The sequence below is a fragment of the Entelurus aequoreus genome, linkage group LG09, assembly GCF_033978785.1.
Source record: "Entelurus aequoreus isolate RoL-2023_Sb linkage group LG09, RoL_Eaeq_v1.1, whole genome shotgun sequence".
Classification (NCBI taxonomy): Eukaryota; Metazoa; Chordata; class Actinopteri; order Syngnathiformes; family Syngnathidae; genus Entelurus; species Entelurus aequoreus.
This window is the reverse complement of record NC_084739.1, coordinates 57,896,405-57,920,849: the sequence shown is the minus strand read 5'-3', so window position 1 is coordinate 57,920,849 and position 24,445 is coordinate 57,896,405. Positions and strand designations below refer to the sequence as shown.

Here is a 24,445-nt window from a genome sequence, read left to right as displayed (position 1 = left end):
AATGGCTTCAGGAGCATCCTTACCATTCTACTGTGGACTCTTTCAGGTTCCTGGGATCCACATTCTTACGGGACCTGAAGTCAACCACCCACACAGACACAAACGTAAAAAAGGCAAAAAACAGAGGATGTACGTCCTGTGTAAGCTCAAGAAGTTCAACTTTTCCCCCATTCAGGACTTATACCAGTCCAGGGTGAGGAAACGGGCAAGGGGCATCACTGCAGACCCATCACACCCTGGTCACAAACTTTTCAAACTCCTCACCTCCAGCAGGCGATACAAATCACTGTACGCCGAATAAACCCATCATAAGAACAGTTTCTTCCCTCAGGCTATCACTTTGATGAACGCTGTGAAATAACTAACCTGTCACTGTGAACGTACTAACTCAGGTCCATGTCATCTTTCAGCTTTGTCCTATTATTTATGAGCCTTGCACATATTACTCTTTTAACTACTTGCTTATATTTTGAGTGAATGTTTTTTTTTATACCTTGAACAAGAAAGCACAGGTTCCTTGTCTTAAACATACTTAACCGATAAATCTGATTCTGATAAGCCAAAACTAAAATGTTAAGTTTTAATAGTTTTATTGCAAAAGCAAGTTTAAACAATTTCGTAGAGTAAGATTTAGTTAGAGCAGATCTCTTTCGTTCACTCTATGTTAGTCGTGTCCATTTCACTGAGGAATCGCTGACACTTGGCCATAAGAACTTTGATAGCTTCTGTTACAAGCAGATTCGGCGGCAGGATTCCGGTGGACTCCACAGAAACTGTTGGAAAAACAAACAATATATAATCATATTTATCATAAGAATTGTAAAGATAAAACAAGACAGTGCATACAATATTTATTCTGTAAGAATAATAAGCACCTCTGGTGTTTTCTAATCCTTGAACCCAAAAAATAATTAAATTCATAGCACTGGATGCTAATATTGGTCATTACTTGTCACAGGACACGGAACTTGTCCCAAACGTTTGTGCTGCCAAAATAAATATTTGTGCTATTTAGGTTTTTAATGTTATCATTTTATTATTATTATTCACACCCGTAGTGATGTGCGGATTAAAACTAATATATCAATAACATCAATACTATGTTTGACAGCACAAACATTTGGGACAACTTAGGTGAGATTTAGACAAGGTGGAGGGGGTGCATGACATCACTACTCAGAATTGTAGTTTAGAATTACAAACCCTGTTTCCATATGAGTTGGGAAATTGTGTTAGATGTAAATATAAACGGAATACAATGATTTGCAAATCCTTTTCAACCCATATTCAATTGAATGCACTACAAAGACAAGATATTTGATGTTCAAACTCAAACTTTTTTTTTTTTGCAAATAATAATTAACTTAGAATTTCATGGCTGCAACACGTGCCAAAGTAGTTGGGAAAGGGCATGTTCACCACTGTGTTACATGGCCTTTCCTTTTAACAACACTCAGTAAACGTTTGGGAACTGAGGAGACACATTTTTTAAGCTTCTCAGGTGGAATTCTTTCCCATTCTTGCTTGATGTACAGCTTAAGTTGTTCAACAGTCCGGGGTCTCCGTTGTGGTATTTTAGGCTTCATAATGCGCCACACATTTTCAATGGGAGACAGGTCTGGACTACAGGCAAGCCAGTCTAGTACCCGCACTCTTTTACTATGAAGCCACGTTGATGTAACACGTGGCTTGGCATTGTCTTGCTGAAATAAGCAGGGGTGTCCATGGTAACGTTGCTTGGATGGCAACATATGTTGCTCCAAAACCTGTATGTACCTTTCAGCATTAATGGCGTCTTCACAGATGTGTAAGTTACCCATGTCTTGGGCACTAATACACCCCCATACCATCACAGATGCTGGCTTTTCAACTTTGCGCCTATAACAATCCGGATGGTTCTTTTCCTCTTTGATCCGGAGGACACAACGTCCACAGTTTCCAAAAACAATTTGAAATGTGGACTCGTCAGACCACAGAACACTTTTCCACTTTGTATCAGTCCATCTTAGATGAGCTCAGGCCCAACGAAGACGACTGCGTTTCTGGGTGTTGTTGATAAACGGTTTTCGCCTTGCATAGGAGAGTTTTAACTTGCACTTACAGATGTAGCGACCAACTGTAGTTACTGACAGTGGGTTTCTGAAGTGTTCCTGAGCCCATGTGGTGATATCCTTTACACACTGATGTCGCTTGTTGATGCAGTACAGCCTGAGGGATCGAAGGTCACGGGCTTAGCTGCTTACGTGCAGTGATTTCTCCAGATTCTCTGAACCCTTTGATGATATTACGGGCCGTAGATGGTGAAATCCCTAAATTCCTTGCAATAGCTAGTTGAGAAAGGTTTTTCTTAAACTGTTCAACAATTTGCTCACGCATTTGTTGACAAAGTGGTGACCCACGCCCCATCCTTGTTTGTGAATGACTGAGCATTTCAAGGAATCTACTTTTATACCCAATCATGGCACCCACCTTTTCCCAATTTGCCTGTTCACCTGTGGGATGTTCCAAATAAGTGTTTGACGAGCATTCCTCAACTTTATCAGTATTTATTGCCACCTTTCCCAACTTCTTTGTCATGTGTTGCTGGCATCAAATTCTAAAGTTAATGATTATTTGCACAAAAAAAAAAGTTTACCGTAATTTCCGGACTATAAGCCGCTACTTTTTCCCCTCGTTCTGGTCCCTGCGGCTTATACAACGGTGCGGCTTATTTACGGCCTGTTCTTCTCCGACACCGACGAAGAGGATTTCGGTGGTTTTAGTACGCAGGAGGAAGACGATGACACAATGATTAAAGACTGACTTTTCATATACCGGTAGGCTGGTTATTTTGATAACGTACAGGCGAGCACTTTGTATTACTTTGCACCGTTGTATTATTTGTACTCTGCACGAATGCTGTTCGCCATGTCAAAGATGTGAAAGTTTGATTGAATGATTGAAAGATTTATTGTTAATAAATGTGACGCTTTGCGTTCTCAAACAGTCATCTCTGTCCCGACAATCCCCTCCGTGGTAACAGGAACCCCTATATACTACGGTAATTACACATCAAAACTCTGCGGCTTATAGTCGGGTGCGGCTTATATGTGGAGCAATCTGTATTTTCCCCTAAATTTAGCTGGTGCGGCTTATAGTCCGGAAATTACGGTATCCGTTAGAACATCAAATACAGTATGTTGTCTTTGTAGCATATTCAACTGAACATGGGTTGAAAATGATTTGCAAATCATTGTATTCCGTTTATATTTACATCTAACACAATTTCCCAACTCATATGGAAACGGGGTTTGTACTTTTAACTGAGTGCAATTGGAAAATAACGTACAGATGAAATGGTCTCGCACTCTTCCAAGCTTCACCAGATCCTTTAGGTCATCATGACGTAGAACTTCTCTGCTGCATGTATCCGAGCGACTGTTCACTACTTTTGCAACCTTTTCCCCTGAAGAAAACAAGAGATGAAATATTACAACCCTCACGCAGACTGTTAAAAATGCGGATAAATGCCTTTCAATTTCAATCCCAAAAGCCGATCGCCTCTGGCTAAGGATGTATACAGAGTACCGGTATTTTTTGGTACCGGTTTCTAATTGGGTCGGACATATAATACCGCCATCTGTATTTTTATTTTAATCCAGCTGACATAGTAATTATAACACTGTCACATTCACATTCAAGTGCAGCTGCTCCATAAAAAAGACATGGGTAGAATCTGACACTCAGCTTGGAATAATCACAAATAAGGAGGCAACACCACACAAAAATTTGTAACAATATTTCCTCCTCAAAGTCACGCACTGGAATAAGAGTTAGTAATTTTACAGTAAACGCGCTTTACTCATATCCGTGCTCAATCAACTGTCCTCCTTGCGATCCAGTATTCAACAGGCAAAGGTTAAGGTTAATCCACTTAAAAAAGAGAACAATTTAAGTAATATAATAATCAAATTTGCTCTGAGGCAAGACAGCATCCGCAGACAGGTCTCTAGTCGAAGTCTAACGTCACTCCATCGCGCCGTGTTTGTGTTGCACACCCACCTAACATGCTGATTGATTGTTTTGGTATTTATTATATATTTTATATAATTTAAAAGGTTGGTGTTTTGCACATGTTGGTGGTGTACAACCTCTTGTGCTAATAAAATTGTGTGGGGAGGCGTGGCCGGCAGACCGACAGCGAGGCAGGGCACGCAGGGGCCGACTCCAAGATGGCGGCGAGGAGGCGTGGCCGGAGGCGAGGCGGGGCGCACCAGGATCGACGCCGTAATGAACCTTAGGTGCATGGATCGCCCGGCTGGGCACAATTGTGTAATCCCCCCTCAGTGTGTAAAAGGGCGGCAGCCGAGAACGAGGGGAGGGATGGAGTTGGAGAGCCAGCGCGGAAGAGAGTGAGAGGCAGACAGAGACGAAGAGGGCGGCTGAAAAGCAACCGGAAGAGCAAGCAGTGGGAAGAAGAAGGAGCTGACCTGCACTAACGTTTTATTGAAGTAATAAAACAAAGTCAAAACTGCTCCAGTCATGTCAGTCCTTGGTGGTCCATGGAACCCCGACAGTGAGAGACTGTCACAAATTGGTAATACATTTTTTTCCCACATTATTATATACACCAATTACTTACAGTATTGATAAGAGTACCGATGGATACCGGTATCGATATTGGTATCTATTTCAATAAAATCATAGCTCTGGCAGATACTTTATTCATTTTTGGAGCCATTCCCACAAGTTAATAACCCTTCATTATAACAAATTAACTACATTTCTTAGTATCTTAATCCTCAATTATCAAGTATCATTAGATATTTCATGTATAATTACCATTAGTGGGTAATATTAATCATAATTATTATAATATTAAAACATATTATTATGATTGCATCTACTGAGGGTAAAGCCTTCCATTTCTTTAAAGTAGAGCTGACAAGTGGATTTTATATGCTTATTTGTGTTTCACTGTATCCATTAAACCATATTCAATTGTATTTTTGCTCCGCAAAGTATGTGAAAATATTGTCTAAACATCACATAATGCCACAAATTCAGTCAGCCATTTTGAATATTCCTCTCCAAATATCTGACAATGGTATCAGATCAGCCAAACTGGAAATACGCAAAAATTGGAAATAGATGTGCTGTTTATCATTTACAATCCTTATGTAAGACAAGAACACATATGCTTGGCTTTTTTATGAATTCAAAATCGTAAATGGCTAACAATTGAGTCAACAGATCGAGGGTCCTCTATTACGGCCATTACTTACTCTTACTTACTGTAAAAACATTCAGAAACCGCCAACGATAGTCCATTTACATGTTGTGACATGAAAATTAACCAAATATGAACGATTTTCTTATTTTAAGCGCCAATGCAGACGGCCTACTTTAGCAGCGCATTGATAGCAGCTATCTTACGCTGTTATTGTTGACACACTGAGCCTGCGGCTGCTTCTGCCTCATCTCAAACTTGCTATAAATTAATTCTAGATTATAATTTGTGCATCTCTCACCTGAAGGTAGACATATGTGGCCATGAACAGAAAGGCTGGTCGACTTTGACATTCCCAGAGATTACTTTTTTTTTTTTAGCCCTTACTTTGTATGTTTAGCACCTAGCAATACTGATAATGCTAAAGTGTCACAATAAAGCTGCATTTGGCACTCGGCTTCTTTTATTGTTCATTCTCTATGTCTTTGGGAACAAAAATATAAGGTTCTGGATAATAATTTCCCAAAGGAATTGTTGGCTCTCACAAAGTCTGCTTGATTAGCATTGTTGTTGATAGGGAAGAGATCTGTTGTTCCTCCTCTACGTCACGGATCACGTGACTCGCTTCCTCATTAACTTATTTTGATCATACCTATTTATTCGCAAACTTTGGAAGTCTTTTGGTGTCATAAATCAGATATACAGTATATGATAACAGCTTCATTATAGAGACAACTTGTTTTTCCAATCTACTGGTACTTTAGAGCAGTCAGTTGACCACTAAATGTCCTCCAAAAAGTACACAACGTTGGTCTTTTCTTTAAAAGCACACAATAGCTTATAAAACAGCACATGTGTCAAAATAAACAAGTATCAAATAATTACAGTATAATTTTAATCACGATTACGATTTTGGCTGCCACGATTAAAGGGGTACTGCACTTTGTTTTTTGGAATTATGAAAGACATGATGACAGATGTATTTTTTTTCCCCTTTTAACTCGTGAATAAGCGTAAATAAAAGTCCACTTTACAGCCGAGCCAATGGGAGGTCCTTTATTCCGCCCATAAAACCAAATTAAAAAAAACATCCAAAAAGCTGCATTTTGTCACTTTAATATTAACCAAGTATTAGTGATATTGTTATTATAAGCGCTAACGCAGACAAACTATAGGAGCGTTGTGATCACTAGCGTGTGTGTAATGTTTACATCATCGAGTGGTCTGTGGTTTCCTCGCTTCCTTTGCTCATGGAAGTTTATTGTAGATTATAAATCATGCTTCTCACCTGGATAGTAGAAGGATGAGGAAGTGATCTGACAAGTTGGTACACTTTGACAGCCAATTTAGACCCAAAAATAGCGGGAACCACACAAAATGACGCTTGGTTCCATCCACCTTTTCTTCGCGAGAATTGAGAGCTCTTTTTCATCTCAATGTGAATATAACAATATTCTATCAGTCGGCCTTCTAATGACAGCGTTTTTTAATTACCGGTAATGCCCTGCGTATGCTTAAAATTATCCAACTATGTAAAACATTAAACAGTATTATTAATGTGCCCGTTATTACTTTACATATACACTAACAGCATGTATATAAAACCTTAATGGAGGTGTTTGGATGTTTTTAAGGGCTTTGTAGGCAGAATAGAGCGACTCCCATAGGCTCCCTTGTAAGCGGACTTTTGATAGCATTTATTTAATATTTAGAATGCATAAAAAACAGAAAAATGTGTTCTTGTCTTACATAAGGATTGTGAATGATAAATGCTATCAATGCTTTAAATGAGGGTGATCATCAGCGAGATTAGGTTTAAAAAAAAACAGGCTCCACTGCATATCAAATCAAGCAGTTTCACAACCAAAGCGGCAGAGAATAACTGTGAAGCGTGCGCCAGTCCACGCAGAAGCCTTTGTGTATGAGCAAAAAACTCCATCACCACGCCAAACTGAAATATTAAACATGATTAGTATTATTAACATTAACGATACCTAACTTTTCCCACCATAAATACATTTAAAAAATATCAGTTAATACATGTGATTGGTATCGGCTGATCTCACTCATGGTTGATAGGTACCGGAATTGGCAAGATAAAACCCTGATTGGAACATCCCCAGTTAAAAGCACTTTGTAAATAAGTAATCACTGGGGGAACATTCTTACCATGAATATCTTCCAGGTCTATAACTCCTTGTGAAAAGCATTGTTTAAGACGCTCTGCCTTCTCTCCCACAACTCTATCCAGGAGTGTGATCTCTGGCAGGAGGCGATAACTTGCGGTGGCCACTGGAGAGAACTTTGCATGATCCTTCCCTGTTGAGTACAGAAAAAATTTGTTATTAACTGATTAGGGCTCAACCGATTATCGACTGGGCCGATTATCAGCTTATATATTTGCCATTTTGACGTATATCAGTATCAGCCTTTTTTATTATTGTTTTAATATTGATAATAAATAGCAATATTTACCTCTATTTGTATTCCTATCATTTTAAATGTAACAATCCTTGTACAGATTCCTTTTTTTAATTTAACAGGCCCATTTAAAACTGGCTATTTTGACTCCAATGCTGCTCCGCCTCTCTGCCTTAGGCATTGTCCCCTCCACAGCGTCATCTGATTGGTTACGCAAACCAAGCACGGGTCAGAAGCAGGGCCAATAAGAAGCCAAGGTCTTTTGCAGGGTTCACAAATACACGACAGAGAGAAAAGCGTTGAGAAACTTTGGTGGTTGTACGGATGGGTCGCAAGTAGAGATGTCCGATAATATCGGACTGCTGATATTATCGGCCGATAAATGCTTTAAAATGTAATATCGTAAATTATCGGTATCGGTTTCAAAAAGTAAAATTTATGACTTTTTAAAACGCCGCTGTACGTAGTGGTACACGGACGTAAGGAGAAGTACTGAGCGCCAATAAACCTTAAAGGCACTGCCTTTGCGTGCCGGCCCAATCACATAATATCTACGGCTTTTCACACACACAAGTGAATGCAAGGCATACTTGGTCAACAGCCATACAGGTCACACTGAGGGTGCCTGTATAAACAACTTTATCACTGTTACAAATATGCGCCACACTGTGAACCCACACCAAACAAGAATGACAAACACATTTCGGGAGAACATCCGCACCGTAACACAACATAAACACAACAGAACCCCTTGCAGCAGTAACTCTTCCGGGACGCTACAATATACACCCCCTGCTACCCCACCCCCCCACCCCCACCCCACTCCCCCCAACCCCGCCCACCTCAACCTCCTCATGCTCTTTCAGGGAGAGCATGTCCCAAATTCCAAGCTGCTGTTTTGAGGCATGTTAAAAAAAAGAATGCACTTTGTGACTTCAATAATAAATATGGCAGTGCCATGTTGGCATTTTTTTCCATAACTTGAGTTGATTTATTTTGGAAAACCGTGTTACATTGTTTAATGCATCCAGCGGGGCATCACAACAAAATTAGGCATAATAATGTGTTAATTCCACGACTGTATATATCGGTATCGGTTGATATCGGAATCGGTAATTAAGAGTTGGACAATATCGGATATCGGCAAAAAAGCCATTATTGGACATCTCTAGTTGCAAGTATGTAGACATATAACAATTGTAATAAACATCCCAGTCCTTTACATGCCACAATTACTAGTAATGTTACAATGAGCAGAATACCGTAAAAACTTAATGAACATACGCTGCGGCTCTGCTATATCGTATTACGTCGACGTGTCTGTGAATCAAAATATCAGAACGGAAACATTCTGTTTGAGTAGCCTGTTTGTGTGATTAAAGGAGAGATTAAAAAAAGTCTAATTTAACATAGTCTAGTTTTATTGCAGGGACACACAAAAAGTGCATAGAGTTTGTGCAACACGAGAAGCTGCAGAACAGCAAAACACTGTGCGAGATTTGTATCCTTGAAATATTGTGTATATTCTGCTACATAGGGCACGGTATGAAAATTTCTTATCACGGTTATTGTGAACAAAATTATTACGGTTATTATTATTGCGGTAATTTTAAATGTGCTTAAAATGTTTAAAAACTACTTATACTGAAATCCTTAAACCCAAGTTTTATTTTTAAAAAAAACAACACAAACACATTCAAAATGTATATATGTACCTCAAGTAGAAAGTTGAATGTGCATATGAAAGCAACACAAGCATTATAAACAAAGTGATATGGCAGAAACAAAATAATAGATTAAAGATTAAGATTAAAGTACCAATGATTGTCACACACACACTAGGTGTGGTGAAATTTGTCCTCTGCATTTGACCCATCCCCTTGGGGAGCAGTGGGCAGCAGCGGCGCCGCGCCCGGGAATCATTTTTGGTGATTTAACCCCCAATTCCAACCCTTGATGCTGAGTGCCAAGCAGGGAGGTAATGGGTCCCATTTTTATAGTCTTTGGTATGACTCGGCAGGGATTTGAACTCACAATAGTATAAATAAATAAAAATAAATGCGAACATTTCGCAAGATGGCACCTTAAAGACATAAGACGTAACTGCCCTTTTTGTCCATACAGATAAAAATAGTGTTCATATATGAGGTCTAGTCTTACACATAGGACTACATGATTATGGGCAAAATAATAATTACGATTATTTTTATCAATATTGAAATCAGGATTATTAATCAGGATTATTCATTATGTTAGGTAAAACAGTGTTGGGGTGTGAACGTGACACCATCATGTAATTTGTAATATCTAATAAATATGCTCTCGATAAACGTTAACAGAATCAGCATATTTTTTATTACATGAGGCATTTATCTCTATTTTTACATTTTCAAAGGGAGGTATTTTTTAAGTTATGTGAACACATGTACATGTACTAATGTGTGTACATGTACATGTACTAATGTGTGTACATGTACATGCTGTATCTGCACAGATCCATTGAGAGTTTGAGCAGAAATATGGCGCATAGGTATTAATTATATATCATAAAACATTAACAAAATGCTGTGTCACATGAATGGTTTGTAAAGTAATTACTTTCTGGATTGAAAAAAACACAAGTAATGTAACATGGTTTGATATCAATATAAAACTAAAATCCTTATTTAATTTAATTTTACCTTATTTATTAATTTACTTATTTTTAATATACTTTGTTATATTGAATCTATGTTTGCATATATTATTGTGTGTTTATATCTGATATAGGCACTAGGGCAGTGGTCCCCAACCACCGGACCGACTGGTACCGGGCCGCACAAGAATTAAAAAAAAAAAAAAAAACACTTTTTTTTTTTATGAAATAAACATAAAAAACACAATATATACATTTATATCAATATAGATCAATAGTCTGCAGGGATACAGTCTGTAAGCACACATGATTGTATTTATGTATAAAAAAAATAAAAAAAATAAAAATAAAAAAAATGTTTTTTTTTTTTTTAAATACACCCCCCCCCCCCCCCCCCCCCCCCCCCCCCAACCGGTCCGTGGGACAAATTGTCAAGCGTTGACCGGTCCGCAGCTACAAAAAGGTTGGGGACCACTGCACTAGGGGACAATTACCTTGGGAACTGAGTGGGTGGGTACTAAAAGGGTGTTGAAGGTTTGTAATTGATCTTTGGTTTAATATGTTTCATATCTTAAAATGTGCAGATGCCTCAACTTGTTGCCATGAGACACTATACTGTACTGTCTGCAAAATTCAATACAAATATTTTGAAAACAAAAACACAAATCAGTTTGGCTAATGAAGATAAAGTCAAATAAACAAGCTTTGTTCTTCAACAACAACCATGTACTTCAGTGCAACAGTTTGGCAACAAAAATAAAGAAGAGTGATACATGAAATAATTTTCTCCTCCAACAGCATTACGCTCTTAATCGCACACAGAGAGTCCACAGAAGTAGAAGCGGGTGAAATGAAGTGAAAGAGCGATCGGCTCCGTTAGCTCGGAGGGAACAGTTTCAGAGCAAAGTCCGTGAAGTCGCTGCCCTTTTTCCCGAGCCAAACGGGTGTAGTGCGCATGCGCAGACACTGCTGCGCTTCAGTATTCAGGAAGTAAGCAGTGTTGCCTAAAATGCAGTAATAAATGAAGTTTTTTCGGTAATTTAAACGGTATTACTAACCGTGTGGAATATTACTGCGGTTTATCATTATACCATTTACCGTTACATCCCTACTGCTACAATACACGTGTGTGTAGGCTGTCGAATAATGCATAATAATACGAACATTATTATAACAATACAATATGTGGACTGTTACGATCATGCCTTGATAAAGACAATGTTAATAATGTAACCATTTTCCTCAAAAAGTGTAATATGGCTAGGTGATCAGCACTGCTAACGGTCTGTCAATATCAACACTTGAGAATTTGGAATCATTTCAACAATCACAGTTGACATTATTAAAGGATACATATTATTTCAACCTCTCTGTGGGGATTAATATTATTTCAGGGATACACAATCTGGCATGACACCTGTCAGTCTGAGAGAAAACTGACAATAATGGATGTTTAACTACCAAGTTATTTATCCATCCATCCATTTTCTACAGCTTGTCCCGTTCGGGAATGCGGGGGGTGCTGGAGCCTATCTCAGCTGCATTCGGGCGGAAAGCGGGGTACACCCTGGACAAGTCGCCACTTCATCGCAGGGCCAACACAGATAGACAGACAACATTCACACTCACATTCACACATTAGGGCCAATTTAGTGTTGCCAATCAACCTATCCCCAGGTGCATGTCTTTGGAGGTGGGAGGAAGCCGGAGTACCCGGAGGGAACCCACGCAGTCACGGGGAGAACATGCAAACTCCACACAGAAAGATCCCGAGCCCAGGATCAAACCCAGGACCCTTGTATTGTAAGGCACACGCTCTAACCCAGGAGTCACCAACGCGGCGCCCGCGGGCGACAGGTCGCCCGCGGGGACCAGATGAGTCGCCCGCCGGCCGGTTCTAAAAATAGCTCAAATAGCAGCACTTACCAGTGAGCTGCCTCTATTTTTTAAATTTTATTTATTTACTAGTGTGACAGTCCTAACTGTCGCGCGGGTTCTCAGGACGATCCAGGGAAGACATTGTCAGATGATTTAGACTTCTTTATTATTTCAATCACAGAGTCTTTTGCTGCTTTACAGCAGCTGCCTTTTTTCTCACGTGAGCACATGAATGGTTTCCTCCCGTCCGCCGTCTGCTTTTCAGCAGCACGTCGCCGTCGTTTGCGTGGCAGCAGAGGATGGTTTCCTCCCGTCCGCCGTCTTTCTCCGTCTCCTCACTTGATGTTCACGTCTCTCGCCCTTTTATACGGTCCGAGAGGGCGATTGCACTGTCCACAGCTGCGCGCTCCACGCACCTTATGCTGATTGCGGCGTCGTTCCCATTTATTTTTTTACTTTGCTTCTTATAACTGTCAGAAAGACAATTTTAGAGAAAAAAATACAACCTTAAAAATGATTTTAGGATTTTTAAACTCATATACATTTACCTTTTAAATTCCTTCCTCTTCTTTCCTGACTATTTAAATCAATGTTCAAGTAATTTTTTTTTATTGTAAAGAATAATTAATAAATTGTAATTCTTACTTTAATTCTTATTATTCTAACAAAGTGCAGATTGGATTTTAACCTATTTAAAACATGTCATCAAAATTCTAAAATTAATCTTAATCAGGAAAAATTACTAATGATGTTCCATAAATTCTTTTTTGAATTTTTTCAAAAAGATTCGAATTAGCTAGTTTTTCTCTTCTTTTTTTCGGTTGAATTTTGAATTTTAAAGAGTCGAAATTGAAGATAAACTATGTTTCAAAATTAAATTTTCATTTTTTTCGTGTTTTCTCCTCTTTTAAACCGTTCAATTAAGTGTTTTTTTCATCATTTATTCTCTACAAAAAACCTTCCGTAAAAGGAAAAAAAATGTACGACGGAATGACAGACAGAAATACCCATTTTTTATATATATACGTATATAGATTTATTTATTTAGCTATTATTGTTTAAATCACACTTACATGTAACTTACAAATGACAATATATATATATATATATATATATATATATATATATATATATATATATATATATATATATATATATATATATATATATATATATATATATATAAACAAACAAACAAACACTTAAAATGTAAAGTGTTTTGTGTTTAATATAAATGAACTCTGACCTAGTATAGTTCAAAGGTCAGTATTGTGCACATGACCAAAACGTAGCGTTTGTTGCGCTTTTACAAACAAGCTAACGCAGCGAATATGAGAAGAGTTACCCCAAAAAATGTCAGAAAAAAGAAAGAAAACATATATTTTTCACGACGAATGGGAGGTAGAGTTTTTTTTTACCACTGTGAAAGGATCCTGCGTGTGTTTAATTTGCGGGGCAACTGTGGCAATAGCAAAGCGGCACAATGTGGAGAGACATTTCACTATGTGTCACACAAGCTATGCTAACTACCCACCGGGCAGTGCACTGCGCGCAGAAAAAGCCCGCGAGTTAAAGGCAGCTTTGTGCAAACAGCAGTCTTTCTTCACTAGACCGGTTAAAAACTCCCACAAAGCAACCGAAGCCTCGTTTAGAGCTGCGCAATTCTTGATGAAGAAAAAGAAGGCATTCACAGACGGGGAGGTTGTCAAAGAAGCAATGATGATAATTGCTAAAACTGTGCTTGAAGACGAGAAGTATGGAACCGATGTACTCTCCAGTCTCTCCGATGTTCAACTCGGGGCAACTACAATGGTAAGAAGAGTGTCGGCGATGTCTGGGAACTTGACCGATCAGCTGGACCATGATCTGGCGAGGTGCCGGTGGTTCAGCATCCAGTGTGACGAGTCGGTGGACCGCAGCAGTACGGCGCAGCTGATGGTCTTTATCCGGATGGTGTTTGATGATTTCTCCACAAAAGAAGAACTTCTGACACTACTGCCACTGAAGACAACTACGAGGGGAGTTGACATTTATAACGCAGTGAAGGAGTTTTTGGTGGAAAAAAAGGTGCCGCTAGAAAAGCTGGTATCAGTGACTACGGATGGGGCTCCTGCTATGATCGGCCGACACACAGGATTCATTGCTCACTGTAAAGCTGACCCAGAGTTCCCAAACTTTCTGCAGTACCACTGCATCATACACCAGCAGGCCTTATGTGCAAAAGTGATCTGCTTTGAGCACGTAATGACTCCCGTCGTAAAGATCATAAACAGCATCCGCTCCAGAGCTAAACAGCACAGAACATTCAAGGTACTTTTGGAGGAGCTGTCAGCTGAATATGGTGACCTGCTACTACACACAGAAATCCGATGGCTCAGCAGGGGACGAATTTTGCAACGTTTTTTGTCACTTTTGGGTGAAATCAAAGAGTTCATGCAGTCCAGAGGTGAGGACACCGTGCTGCTGGAGGACACTGAGTGGATACTTGACCTTGCATTTTTAACGGACATTACTGGAAAACTGAACAGTTTGAACTGTGAGCTGCAAGGCAAAGGTAAAACTGTCGCCGATATGATAAGTGCTTTAAATGCATTTAAAGCTAAGATGAACCTGTTCTCTGTACATTTACAGAGAAAAAAAGTGCTGCACTTTCCCTCTGTGCAGATGGTGCTGAAAGACAATGCTTCTGCATCTGAGGCTTTTGACAAAGTTGCAGAAAAGTACTCTCAGGTCATAAACAGAGTTGGGCAAGAGTTTGAGAACAGGTTTTGTGACCTGTATCAGCTTGAGCCATGTGTGTCGTTCATTTCTAATCCATTCATGAACGTGGACATATCATGCATTGCTGAGCAGTTAAGTGCAACATTCAGCCTGGATGCTGAACAGGTGGAGATGGAAATTGTAACACTGCAAAATGACCTGCACCTCAAAGCCCACCAGGCTGCACCAAACTTTTGGTGCCTTGTTGACACAGAAAAGTACAGTGGTGTATGCGCAGCAGCTATGAAGGTTGCAAGCCTGTTTGGTTCAACTTATCTTTGTGAGTCAGCCTTTTCTGACATGAACTTTATCAAGAACAAACACAGAACATGCCTCACTGATGCACATCTGCAAGACTCACTCAGAGTTGCAGTCTCAAGTTACACACCAGAGTACAACACACTAGTTAACAGCATGCAATGCCAGGCTTCCCACTAACTGACAAAGAAACAGATAACAGATTTGGTATCAGTTCAAAGTGTGACATGATTTATTTAAAAATTGGAGAGTTGACCTTTGTATTTTACATGAGTTATTATTTGTACAAACATGGTGCAAAGTAATTCATGATTTGTTAAAAAATTTCAGTGGCTAGCTAGTTAAAATGGGATATTGTGATTTCACAAGACTGTTTAAGAAGTGATCATTTGAAAATGTTCAATTTGAAAAATGTGCACTTAGAGAAAATATAAAAATAAAGTGTTGCATATTGATATTTATCTGTTTCTATATATATTTATTGTGAGAAATCATTAAGATGATCAGTGTTTCCACAAAGATAAATATCATTAATTATTAATAATAACATAGAGTTAAAGGTAAATTGAGCAAATTGGCTATTTCTGGCAATTTATTTAAGTGCGTATCAAACTGGTAGCCCTTCGCATTAACCAGTACCCAAGAAGTAGCCCTTGGGTTCAAAAAGGTTGGTGACCCCTGCTCTAACCCCTGTTCCACCGATTTAATTTGACCTTTTCCTGTGTTAAGAAAGCCCAAGCAGCAAAAAATAAAATGTTGTCATTTGAAGTGTGTACTGATGTTGTCTTTGTTACTTAAAAAAAAAAAAGTAGTATAGAGCTGTTCAAGACATAATAGAAGTGCATCATAACCCTACAGTACTGAACTATGTGAGGTTGAATAGTGTATCATATTGCTGTTTTACTTTAGAGAGATATTTATTTGTTAAACAATGTATTTAACTTTGATAAATGCAACTGTGCCAAGGGACTCCCTGCACTTTGTTTGTTTTTTTAATATACTGTACATCAGGGGTCCTCAAGTACAAATCTTGAAGGTCCACAAATGTTATTTTGAAACAGGCTGGGTCCGTTTATTATCGGTCAAACTTATATACCGGTAGTAGCAGGAGGTAGGTAGTAGTTGAACATTTTCTTAAAATTAACAAAAATAAAATAAATATCCAATAAAATACATGAAAGATTTTCTTTGAAACAAAAATAAATAAGAACTTAAATAAAACTTTCAATTTTAACAAAAAATAAATACTTTTAAACACAACCCTCCTATCCCTGGTAAACAAATGACCTCAACAGAGAATGGCTTCTTGTGTTTACCCAAAACCCATGCCACTCTGAGTGAGCACTCTGTTGCTATTTGTTGTTGTGTCATAGATTTAACAAAAGTCTTGCTTGATGTTTCATATGACTTTTTCAGCCTCGTGATTTCTTTTTTTCTTAGCTCTGAATCATGAGGAAATGTCTCTTCAAATTCGCGGTGCTCTTTCAGATAGTGACGTTTCAGATTTTCACTTTTCACCAGAGCAACAGTACTGTTGCATATTAGACACATTTGTCTGGTACTTGCAGTAGGTAGGATGAAAACATATTGCTCTGTCCATTCTTCATTGAAACGTCGGTTTTCCCTGTCCACCTTTCTTTTACCAGCCTGAGCCAACTTGGAGCATGCCATTGTGATTTGATTCACATTCAGTGACTGACGAGTGAACAGTTAGCGAAGTAGCGATACGAGACAACTGTGTGTCTGCAGCGAAAGGTTCCATGCATGTGGCATGAGCGCTGTTTGACCCAGGTGGTAACAGCCTATCAGCGCGTCGTTGTGATAGAGATGACAACCCATACTCTGATTGGCTGATTCCGCAGCCAATCAGAGTGGCGTTCTCTCGCTCTCACTCCGTCTCTCTCTCTTTCTCTCTCTGAGAGAGAGAGAGAGACGGAGTGAGTAAGACACGGAGAAGTGTAAACGAAACGTGGAGATATTTGACTAAAAACAACAAAGAACGTTGACTTGCGCTAGCGATAACTCAAAGATGAATACAATTATTATATTTTTTTATAATAATTATAAAAATAAAAATAAAAGTTTTTTTATTTTTTTATTTTTTACTATAATTCGTGCTGGGTCCGGACGGACACGTCGCTGGTTCCGGACATGGACCGCGGTCCGCCTGTTGAGGATCACTGCTGTACATGCTTCAGGCATTTAAAGTAAGTTAAAGTAGAGTGTAAAAAAAGTTGCCTCTATATCATATATATCTGATTTGTAATCCCAAAAGACTTACAGTCTGCGAGTAAATAAATATGATCCAAATAGTATAAATTTCATGGAGATTCCTGAGACATTTTAAAGAGAAAATGAGCAGCCCGTCACATAATCTATGACGTAGAAGTAAAAACCACAGATCCCATCATCATTAACAACAATGCAAAACATGCAGACTTTGTGAGAGAACAATGATTACTTTGGCAAATGTTATAATACAAAAACTTGCCTGAATCAGGCATGTGATTTGACCACAATGAAAAAGACTGAAAAAACTTCCGGGGGTCTGGGGGACGAAGGCCCCCAGCCAGGTTGCCCCCCGAAGCTCCTGGTTTTTCACCAATTTAACATGCTAAAATTAACAAAGACAGCACCATTTGAAGAAAACATTTTAGTGTTTAAAGACATGAAAACATCAATAATAGAACATACATAACCCAATTATCCTAATGAATCACTGTATATGGTTCAGTCCCAACAGTATTTAGTCACTAATATTTACCTCTTGTGTTCATTTCACATCCACAGGTGTCACATTGATCAGTGTTATTATCTACAGTTTATTTACAGTATTACCACATTACTTCAGTTCATGTAATGTAATGTAAACATTTCATTCTTTTCGCCAAAATAGGATATACATTTATGAAAATAATTAAACATGTTTAGTATTGTTTACTCATATTTGAAAATAGGAAATAATAATAATGTGAGGACACTGACATATTGCATGAAACAAGTGTGAAAATATTTACCTTCAAGATTGTTACACCACTGACAATAGTTTCAACAGACTACATAAGAACTTAATATTACAAAATAGTATTATATGCAAATTTATTTCAAATAAATTGTTAACTGGAATCAATAATGCGACTCTTTGAATTTCTGTAATTTCATAATATATTTTCACGTGGCTTTTTATTTTTAGAAAAACCCATTTATATTTCGCTAAGCAATAATTGGTTAATATTTAAAACAAACATGCGTATTTCGCAAGCAAATATTTTTTAGCTTACCTCATTATTAACAACCCTGTCTGCAACTGAAGTGGGTGGATCTTTCCTCTCGATGTCTACGGCAGTTGTCGATGTAAACAAAAGATGAAGTCCGTAAGGTTTGCTCACTTTCGGTTGACATCCAAAAGTACCAGCTAGTGAAAAGTTGGTTTTCCTTGCTTCAAGTTGTTTCATATGTTTTTGGCGTTTCGCATGTACTTCCAAAGCCTTGAAACCTCGTGATCCATAGTCAATATTATCATGACACCACGTGCACAAAACCTTTCCGGGACGATCGATTTTCCGAATAAAATCACCGAACAAAGTCGTAACTTTCTTCTTCCCAACAGTATCAGTGATTTCCCTTTCCATCCAGTCCCATCGAAACTTATTTTTGAAATGATTATCAATTTCTTTTACTCGTAAAGCGTCCTTTCTCTCGAGAACCGACATCGTTTACATATGGAAAATGGCCGTAATAACCATTATGAATAATGACGTTATTAACGTCATCATTCATAACAGATGTCCTGATTGGTCACAAGGAACATATCGACCAATCAACTACGGCGTAATATAAACTATGTCTCGAATCTTGATTTAGGGTCGGGAAAAAAAACGGAAAAACGGGAGATAATTTTTTCTTTTCCCGAGATTAAAAAAGACGGAATTCCGACTTTAGACGGAAAAATCACATGCCTGCTGAATATAAGGAGGGTGAGCTACAAGTTTTAGAAGCGGTGCTAAACAGATCCAGCTTTAGTGAAACACTAAGCATCATGTGGCAGTATTGCTAAGTGCTAAAAAAGAAATACAAACTACAAACATAATAAAACAATAGCTTACTGTACAATGTCTGCCCTCACTGCGATTATGTGATGTTATTCGAGAATTAATGTCGTGTCTTTGTTTCCATTGAATGTCACAGATGAACAACTTCTAGATTTAAGGCTAAATACTCTATCCAGATGAGAGGCATGATTTATAATCTAGAATAACTTTGACTAGCCGCGATGCAGCAGCAGCAAGACACCGGCCGGCTCACAGTACAGCAGCATAGGCTAACTAGCTCTCTGTAGTCAATGCGCTGCTAAAAAGAGTTTGTTTGCATTAGCGCTTACAATAAAAATATTGGTAATATCTGGTTGATATTCAGGTCACGAAATATAGAGTATTGTTCGTGGGCTTTGGATGGTTATTTAGAGGGCTTTGTGGGCAAAATAGAGAGCCCCCACTGACTCAATTGTTAGCTGACTTTTTATTTATTTACGACGCAGAATAGATAAAAAGAAGAAAAACATATGTATTCATGTCTGCATAAAGATTGTGAATGATAGACAGGACATCTCATTCAATTTTCGGCATACTTCCAGTATTACTGATCTGCTGATATGTTAGGAGTGCAGAAGCGTTTCCACCGTGACGTCTTCTGACCCTGAATCTATGGAAATTGCCAAAGACATTTGGAGCGGAATATTCAAAATGGCAGTCTGAAATTGTGGCATTTTGTGATGTTAAAGGGTATTTCACATACTTTGCGGATTGGAAATACAATTTGATATGGTTTAATGGATACAGTAAAACAGAATTCAGCATATAAAGTCAACTTGTTTTTCCATTATATTGGTATTTTAAGTGTTGGAGTTTGGAATAGTAATATTCTAAATTTTGACACCAATATGTTGTTATTATTGTAAATGAGTATTGGCCTCAAATATCAGTTATCGACACCTTTCCCTACGAATAATAGGTATCGGCCCTGAAAAAAACACATCAGTCGATCTCTAGTACTAATTCACTGTACAGTAATAGAAACAGCTGAGAAACTGTCAGGGGAGATTAAATACTAAACTTTGCTGACAAATAAACCCAAAACTCAATTATTTATTTAAAAGTCTTATTTAGGTTTTTCCACATTTAGTTTTTAGATAAGCGTGATAAACGAGGGACAACTGTATTACTATACAGATTAGAAAACAAATGTTTAAAGCATCAGTGAGACTCACCAATTCCTTTGACGCAGTGCATGATAATGTCAAGTTCCTGTCCTGGACGTAGCAGCGCTATCATGATGTCATCATGGACTGGTCCAATGTTGGAGTCGGCAAACACGTCAGCCTGGTTACCAATGGGAACCCACTTTATGTCTCTGGAATAAACTACAATGAGGATGGGTGACAATTATTAATAAGACATAGGAAAAAAGCTTGACCAGAAATTTCAGATCAAGTCCTTTATCCAATAAGTTTAATAAAAGCAATGCTTTATTAAATACATATTTGGAATCGTATCATACAGTACAGTAGATTATGGAACACAACCACTTTAGGTGTGCTGGAAGCACTTTGAAATGTCCTGATTCTAAATGCAACATTTGAACAATATTAGGATTGCAGCTGTCGATTATTCTAGAAATCTAATAATCTATCAATTAGTTTGTTGGATTTAATCGAGTAACTTCATTATTTTTTTCTAATAAATGCACTTGACCAACATTGAAATTGACATGCGTGAATTAAAACCATTAAAAAATAAATCTCCACTGTTTTCCGCCACACAGATAACAGCATCCACACACCAACGCGCTATTGTGCGCTCTATTTCAGAGGCCGTGCGCGACTACGTTTGTGTATCTAAAGTTCAGGCACTCCATGCAGTCTGTATTTGATCAATTCTTATTAGTTACACATATACGGACAATCCAAGCAACAGAATATTAATCTAAGCTTTTTCTAATCAATTAATTGTTGAAGATCTGTACAATATTAACCATTATACCAGTGCAAAAGCTGTCTACACACTGCCTGACCAAACAAAAAGGCGATCGATCTAATATTTAGGTTGACCGCCTTAAGATTTTACTACTGCAAGCATTTACCGTGACATCGTCACGACTAAGCATGGACCTGTTACTAATTTTAAGGTACATCGCGGTATAAAAAAGTAACGGTTTTAATAACACTAAAATGTTCCTTCATATCATCCCTTGGGTACATGCTTGAGTAAAAGTCCTTCAAGTCGCGTGCAGCTGCTGTATCAGGACCACTATCACGGCACAAAGCTCCTATTCTTAAGGAATGATGGAGGAGGCTCCCATCTCCCCCGTCTAAAATGACTAAATCTGCAGCTGGGGAATACGTCAGCTGCCCTAAAAAGAAGATTGGCCAATGTGCTAAACCATATCCTTAAACCTTATTGTATTTGTCGGGAAATCCCGTTGTATTTTCCTTCTTTCCCTGCGGATTCCCACACTTTTTTTTTTTGGCTTGTGGGTTTTCCCATATTGTAAAATGCAAAGGCAAAAATGTACTATTTTATTTTGGCCCCGATCCTCCCCAAAATATATACAATTTAGACAGTGTAAAAAAATAACTTTGATCTCTTCATAAATCCATCCATCCATCCATTTTCTACCACTTGTCTCTCTCGGGGTTGCTGGGGTGCTGTAGCCTATCCCATCTGCATTCGGACGGAAAGGAGGGGTACAACCTGGACAAGTCGCCACCTCATCGCAGGGCCAACACAGACAGACAACATTCACACTCACATTCACACACTAGAGCCAATTTAGTGTTGCCAATCAACCTATACCATGATCTGATCAATATTATTTGGGACAGATTTCAATAATTTCCTTATATTGATGATTACTTATTTTGTTGTGAAGTAACGAATAAACATGCTCCCATAAGAAGCATCAGAGTTAAAGGCTCACATCTTCCATAGATAAACTCTGCTCATATAAGCCTCGTCAAATGGGTCAAATATCGCTCATTCAAGCAACCCAACCATTGGGAAAAATATTGGCTTTTAAAGGAACCAATGTAAAACTAAACAAATGAATGTGAAACCTGATTTTTTTCTAATGCTTTCAATGAGCACTTATCTGTTTTTCGTACACGGCATACTACCCCTTATTCTATGGCTCAACATGTTATTTCACCTCATCTAAATAGTTTTTCCTTCAGGAAAATAACATAATGCCATTTGTGAGTTGAACGAGAGTTGTAGTGCTGGCCCAATGGTCTTGAACAGAGATCTCAAACTCAATTTACCTGGGGGCCGCTGTAGGCGGAGTCTGGGTGGGGCTGGGCCGCATCAGGTGTTCCATAAGAAAAGCCTTGTTGAAAAATTCTCATCTTCTGAAATGTGTTTATTTATTTTTCATCTTTATTTTGTGTAAAAAATAAATGTAAACAAATGAAGATTGAATAAGAAAATTATTAAATATATTTTTGGGGATGTGCAATGTATATATATATATATATATATATATATATATATATATATATATATAAAACCCAAAACCAGTGAAGTTGGCACGTCGCGTAATTGGTAAATGAGAACAGAATATAATGATTTGCAAATCCTTTTCAACTTACCGGGTATATTCAATTGAATACACTGCAAAGACAAGATGTTCAACAGTCCGGGGTCTCCGTTGTGGTATTTTATGCTTCATAATGTGCCACACATTTTGAATGGGAGACAGGTCTGTACTACAGATAAGCCAGTCTAGTACCCGCACTCTTTTAGTTTGAAGCCACGCTGTTGTAACACGTGCAGAATGTGGCTTGGCATTGTCTTGCTGAAATAAGCAGGGGCGTCCATGAAAAAGACGTTGCTTGGATGGCAACATATGTTGCTCCAAAACCTGTATGTACCTTTCAGCGTTAATGGTGCCTTCACAGATGTGTAAGTTACCCATGCCTTGGGCACTAATACACTCCCATACCATCACAGATGCCGGCTTTTGAACTTTGCGCCTATAACAGTCCAGATGGTTCTTTTCCTCTTTGGTCAGGAGGACACGACATCCACAGTCTCCAAAAACAATTTGAAATGTGGACTCGTCAGACCATAGAGCCCTTTTCCACTTTGCATCAGTCCATTTTAGATGAGCTCAGGCCCAGCGAAGCCGGTGGCGTTCTAGGGTGTTGATGATAAATGGCTTTGGCTTTGCATAGAGTTTTAACTTGCACTTACAGATGTAGCGACCAACTGTAGTTACTGACAGTGGTTTTCTGAAGTGTTCCTGAGCCCATGTGGTGATATCCTTTACACACTGATGTCGCTTTTTGATGCAGTACTGCCTGAGGGATCAAAGGTCACAGACATTGCCGCTTACGTGCAGTGATTTCTCCATATTCTCTGAACCTTTTGATGATATTACGGACCATAGATGGTGAAATCCCTAAATTCCTTGCAATAGCTTGTTGAGAAATGTTGTTCTTCAACTGTTGGACAATTTGCTCACGCATTTGTTCACTCAGTGGTGACCCTCGCCCCATCCTTGTTTGTGAATGACTGAGCATTTCATGGAAGCTGTTTTTATACACAATCATGGCACCCACCTGTTCCCAATTAGACTGTTCACCTGTGAGATGTTCCAAATAAGTGTTTAATGAGCATTCCTCAATTTTTTCAGTCTTTTTTACCACTTGTGCCCGCTTTTTTGAAACATGTTGCAAGCAATAAATTCTGAATGAGCTCATAATTTTAAAAAATAACAAAGTTTACCAGTTCGAACGTTAAGTATCTTGTCTTTGCAGTCTATTCAGTTGAATATAGGTTGAAAAGGATTTGCAAATCATTGTATTCTGTTTTTATGTACGATTTACACAACGTGTCAACTTCACTGGTTTTGTCTTTATATATACAGTATATATATACACATACATATATACACACACACACACACACACACACACACACACACACACACACACACACACACACACACACACACACACACACACACACACACACACACACATATATATATATATCGTGTTTAGCCAATGCAACAGCCAATGCTCTTTATGCAGGGAAAACGTAATTTTCCCAATGTGCGTCATTTTCGCTCTTTCCTGTTAGGTGCACGGCTGCGGATGATAGCCCGGTAGCAGTCTCCTTTGTTTTTGTGCTTGATGTTGATGTTTTTCATGATGATATGGTCGACCATTATCTTCTCCTGGACAATCTGCATCATATTGGACTGAGTCAAAATGCAGTCCTTTGATT

At 38.5% G+C, this 24,445-nt stretch overlaps 1 protein-coding gene across 1 annotated transcript in view; it reads right to left on the bottom strand.

The window, feature by feature from the left end:
* Positions 1–573: 573 nt before the first annotated feature.
* Positions 574–24,445, bottom strand: part of polr1c (RNA polymerase I and III subunit C) — a 47,982-nt gene continuing 24,110 nt past the window's right edge. The window contains exons 6-9 of the mRNA XM_062057768.1: positions 20,428–20,580; positions 7,379–7,528; positions 3,329–3,445; positions 574–773 (exon numbers count right to left, since the gene is read on the bottom strand). Coding sequence (XP_061913752.1) covers positions 655–773; positions 3,329–3,445; positions 7,379–7,528; positions 20,428–20,580 — 539 coding nt within the window. The 3' untranslated portion in view covers positions 574–654. The remainder of the gene's footprint in view (positions 774–3,328; positions 3,446–7,378; positions 7,529–20,427; positions 20,581–24,445) is intronic.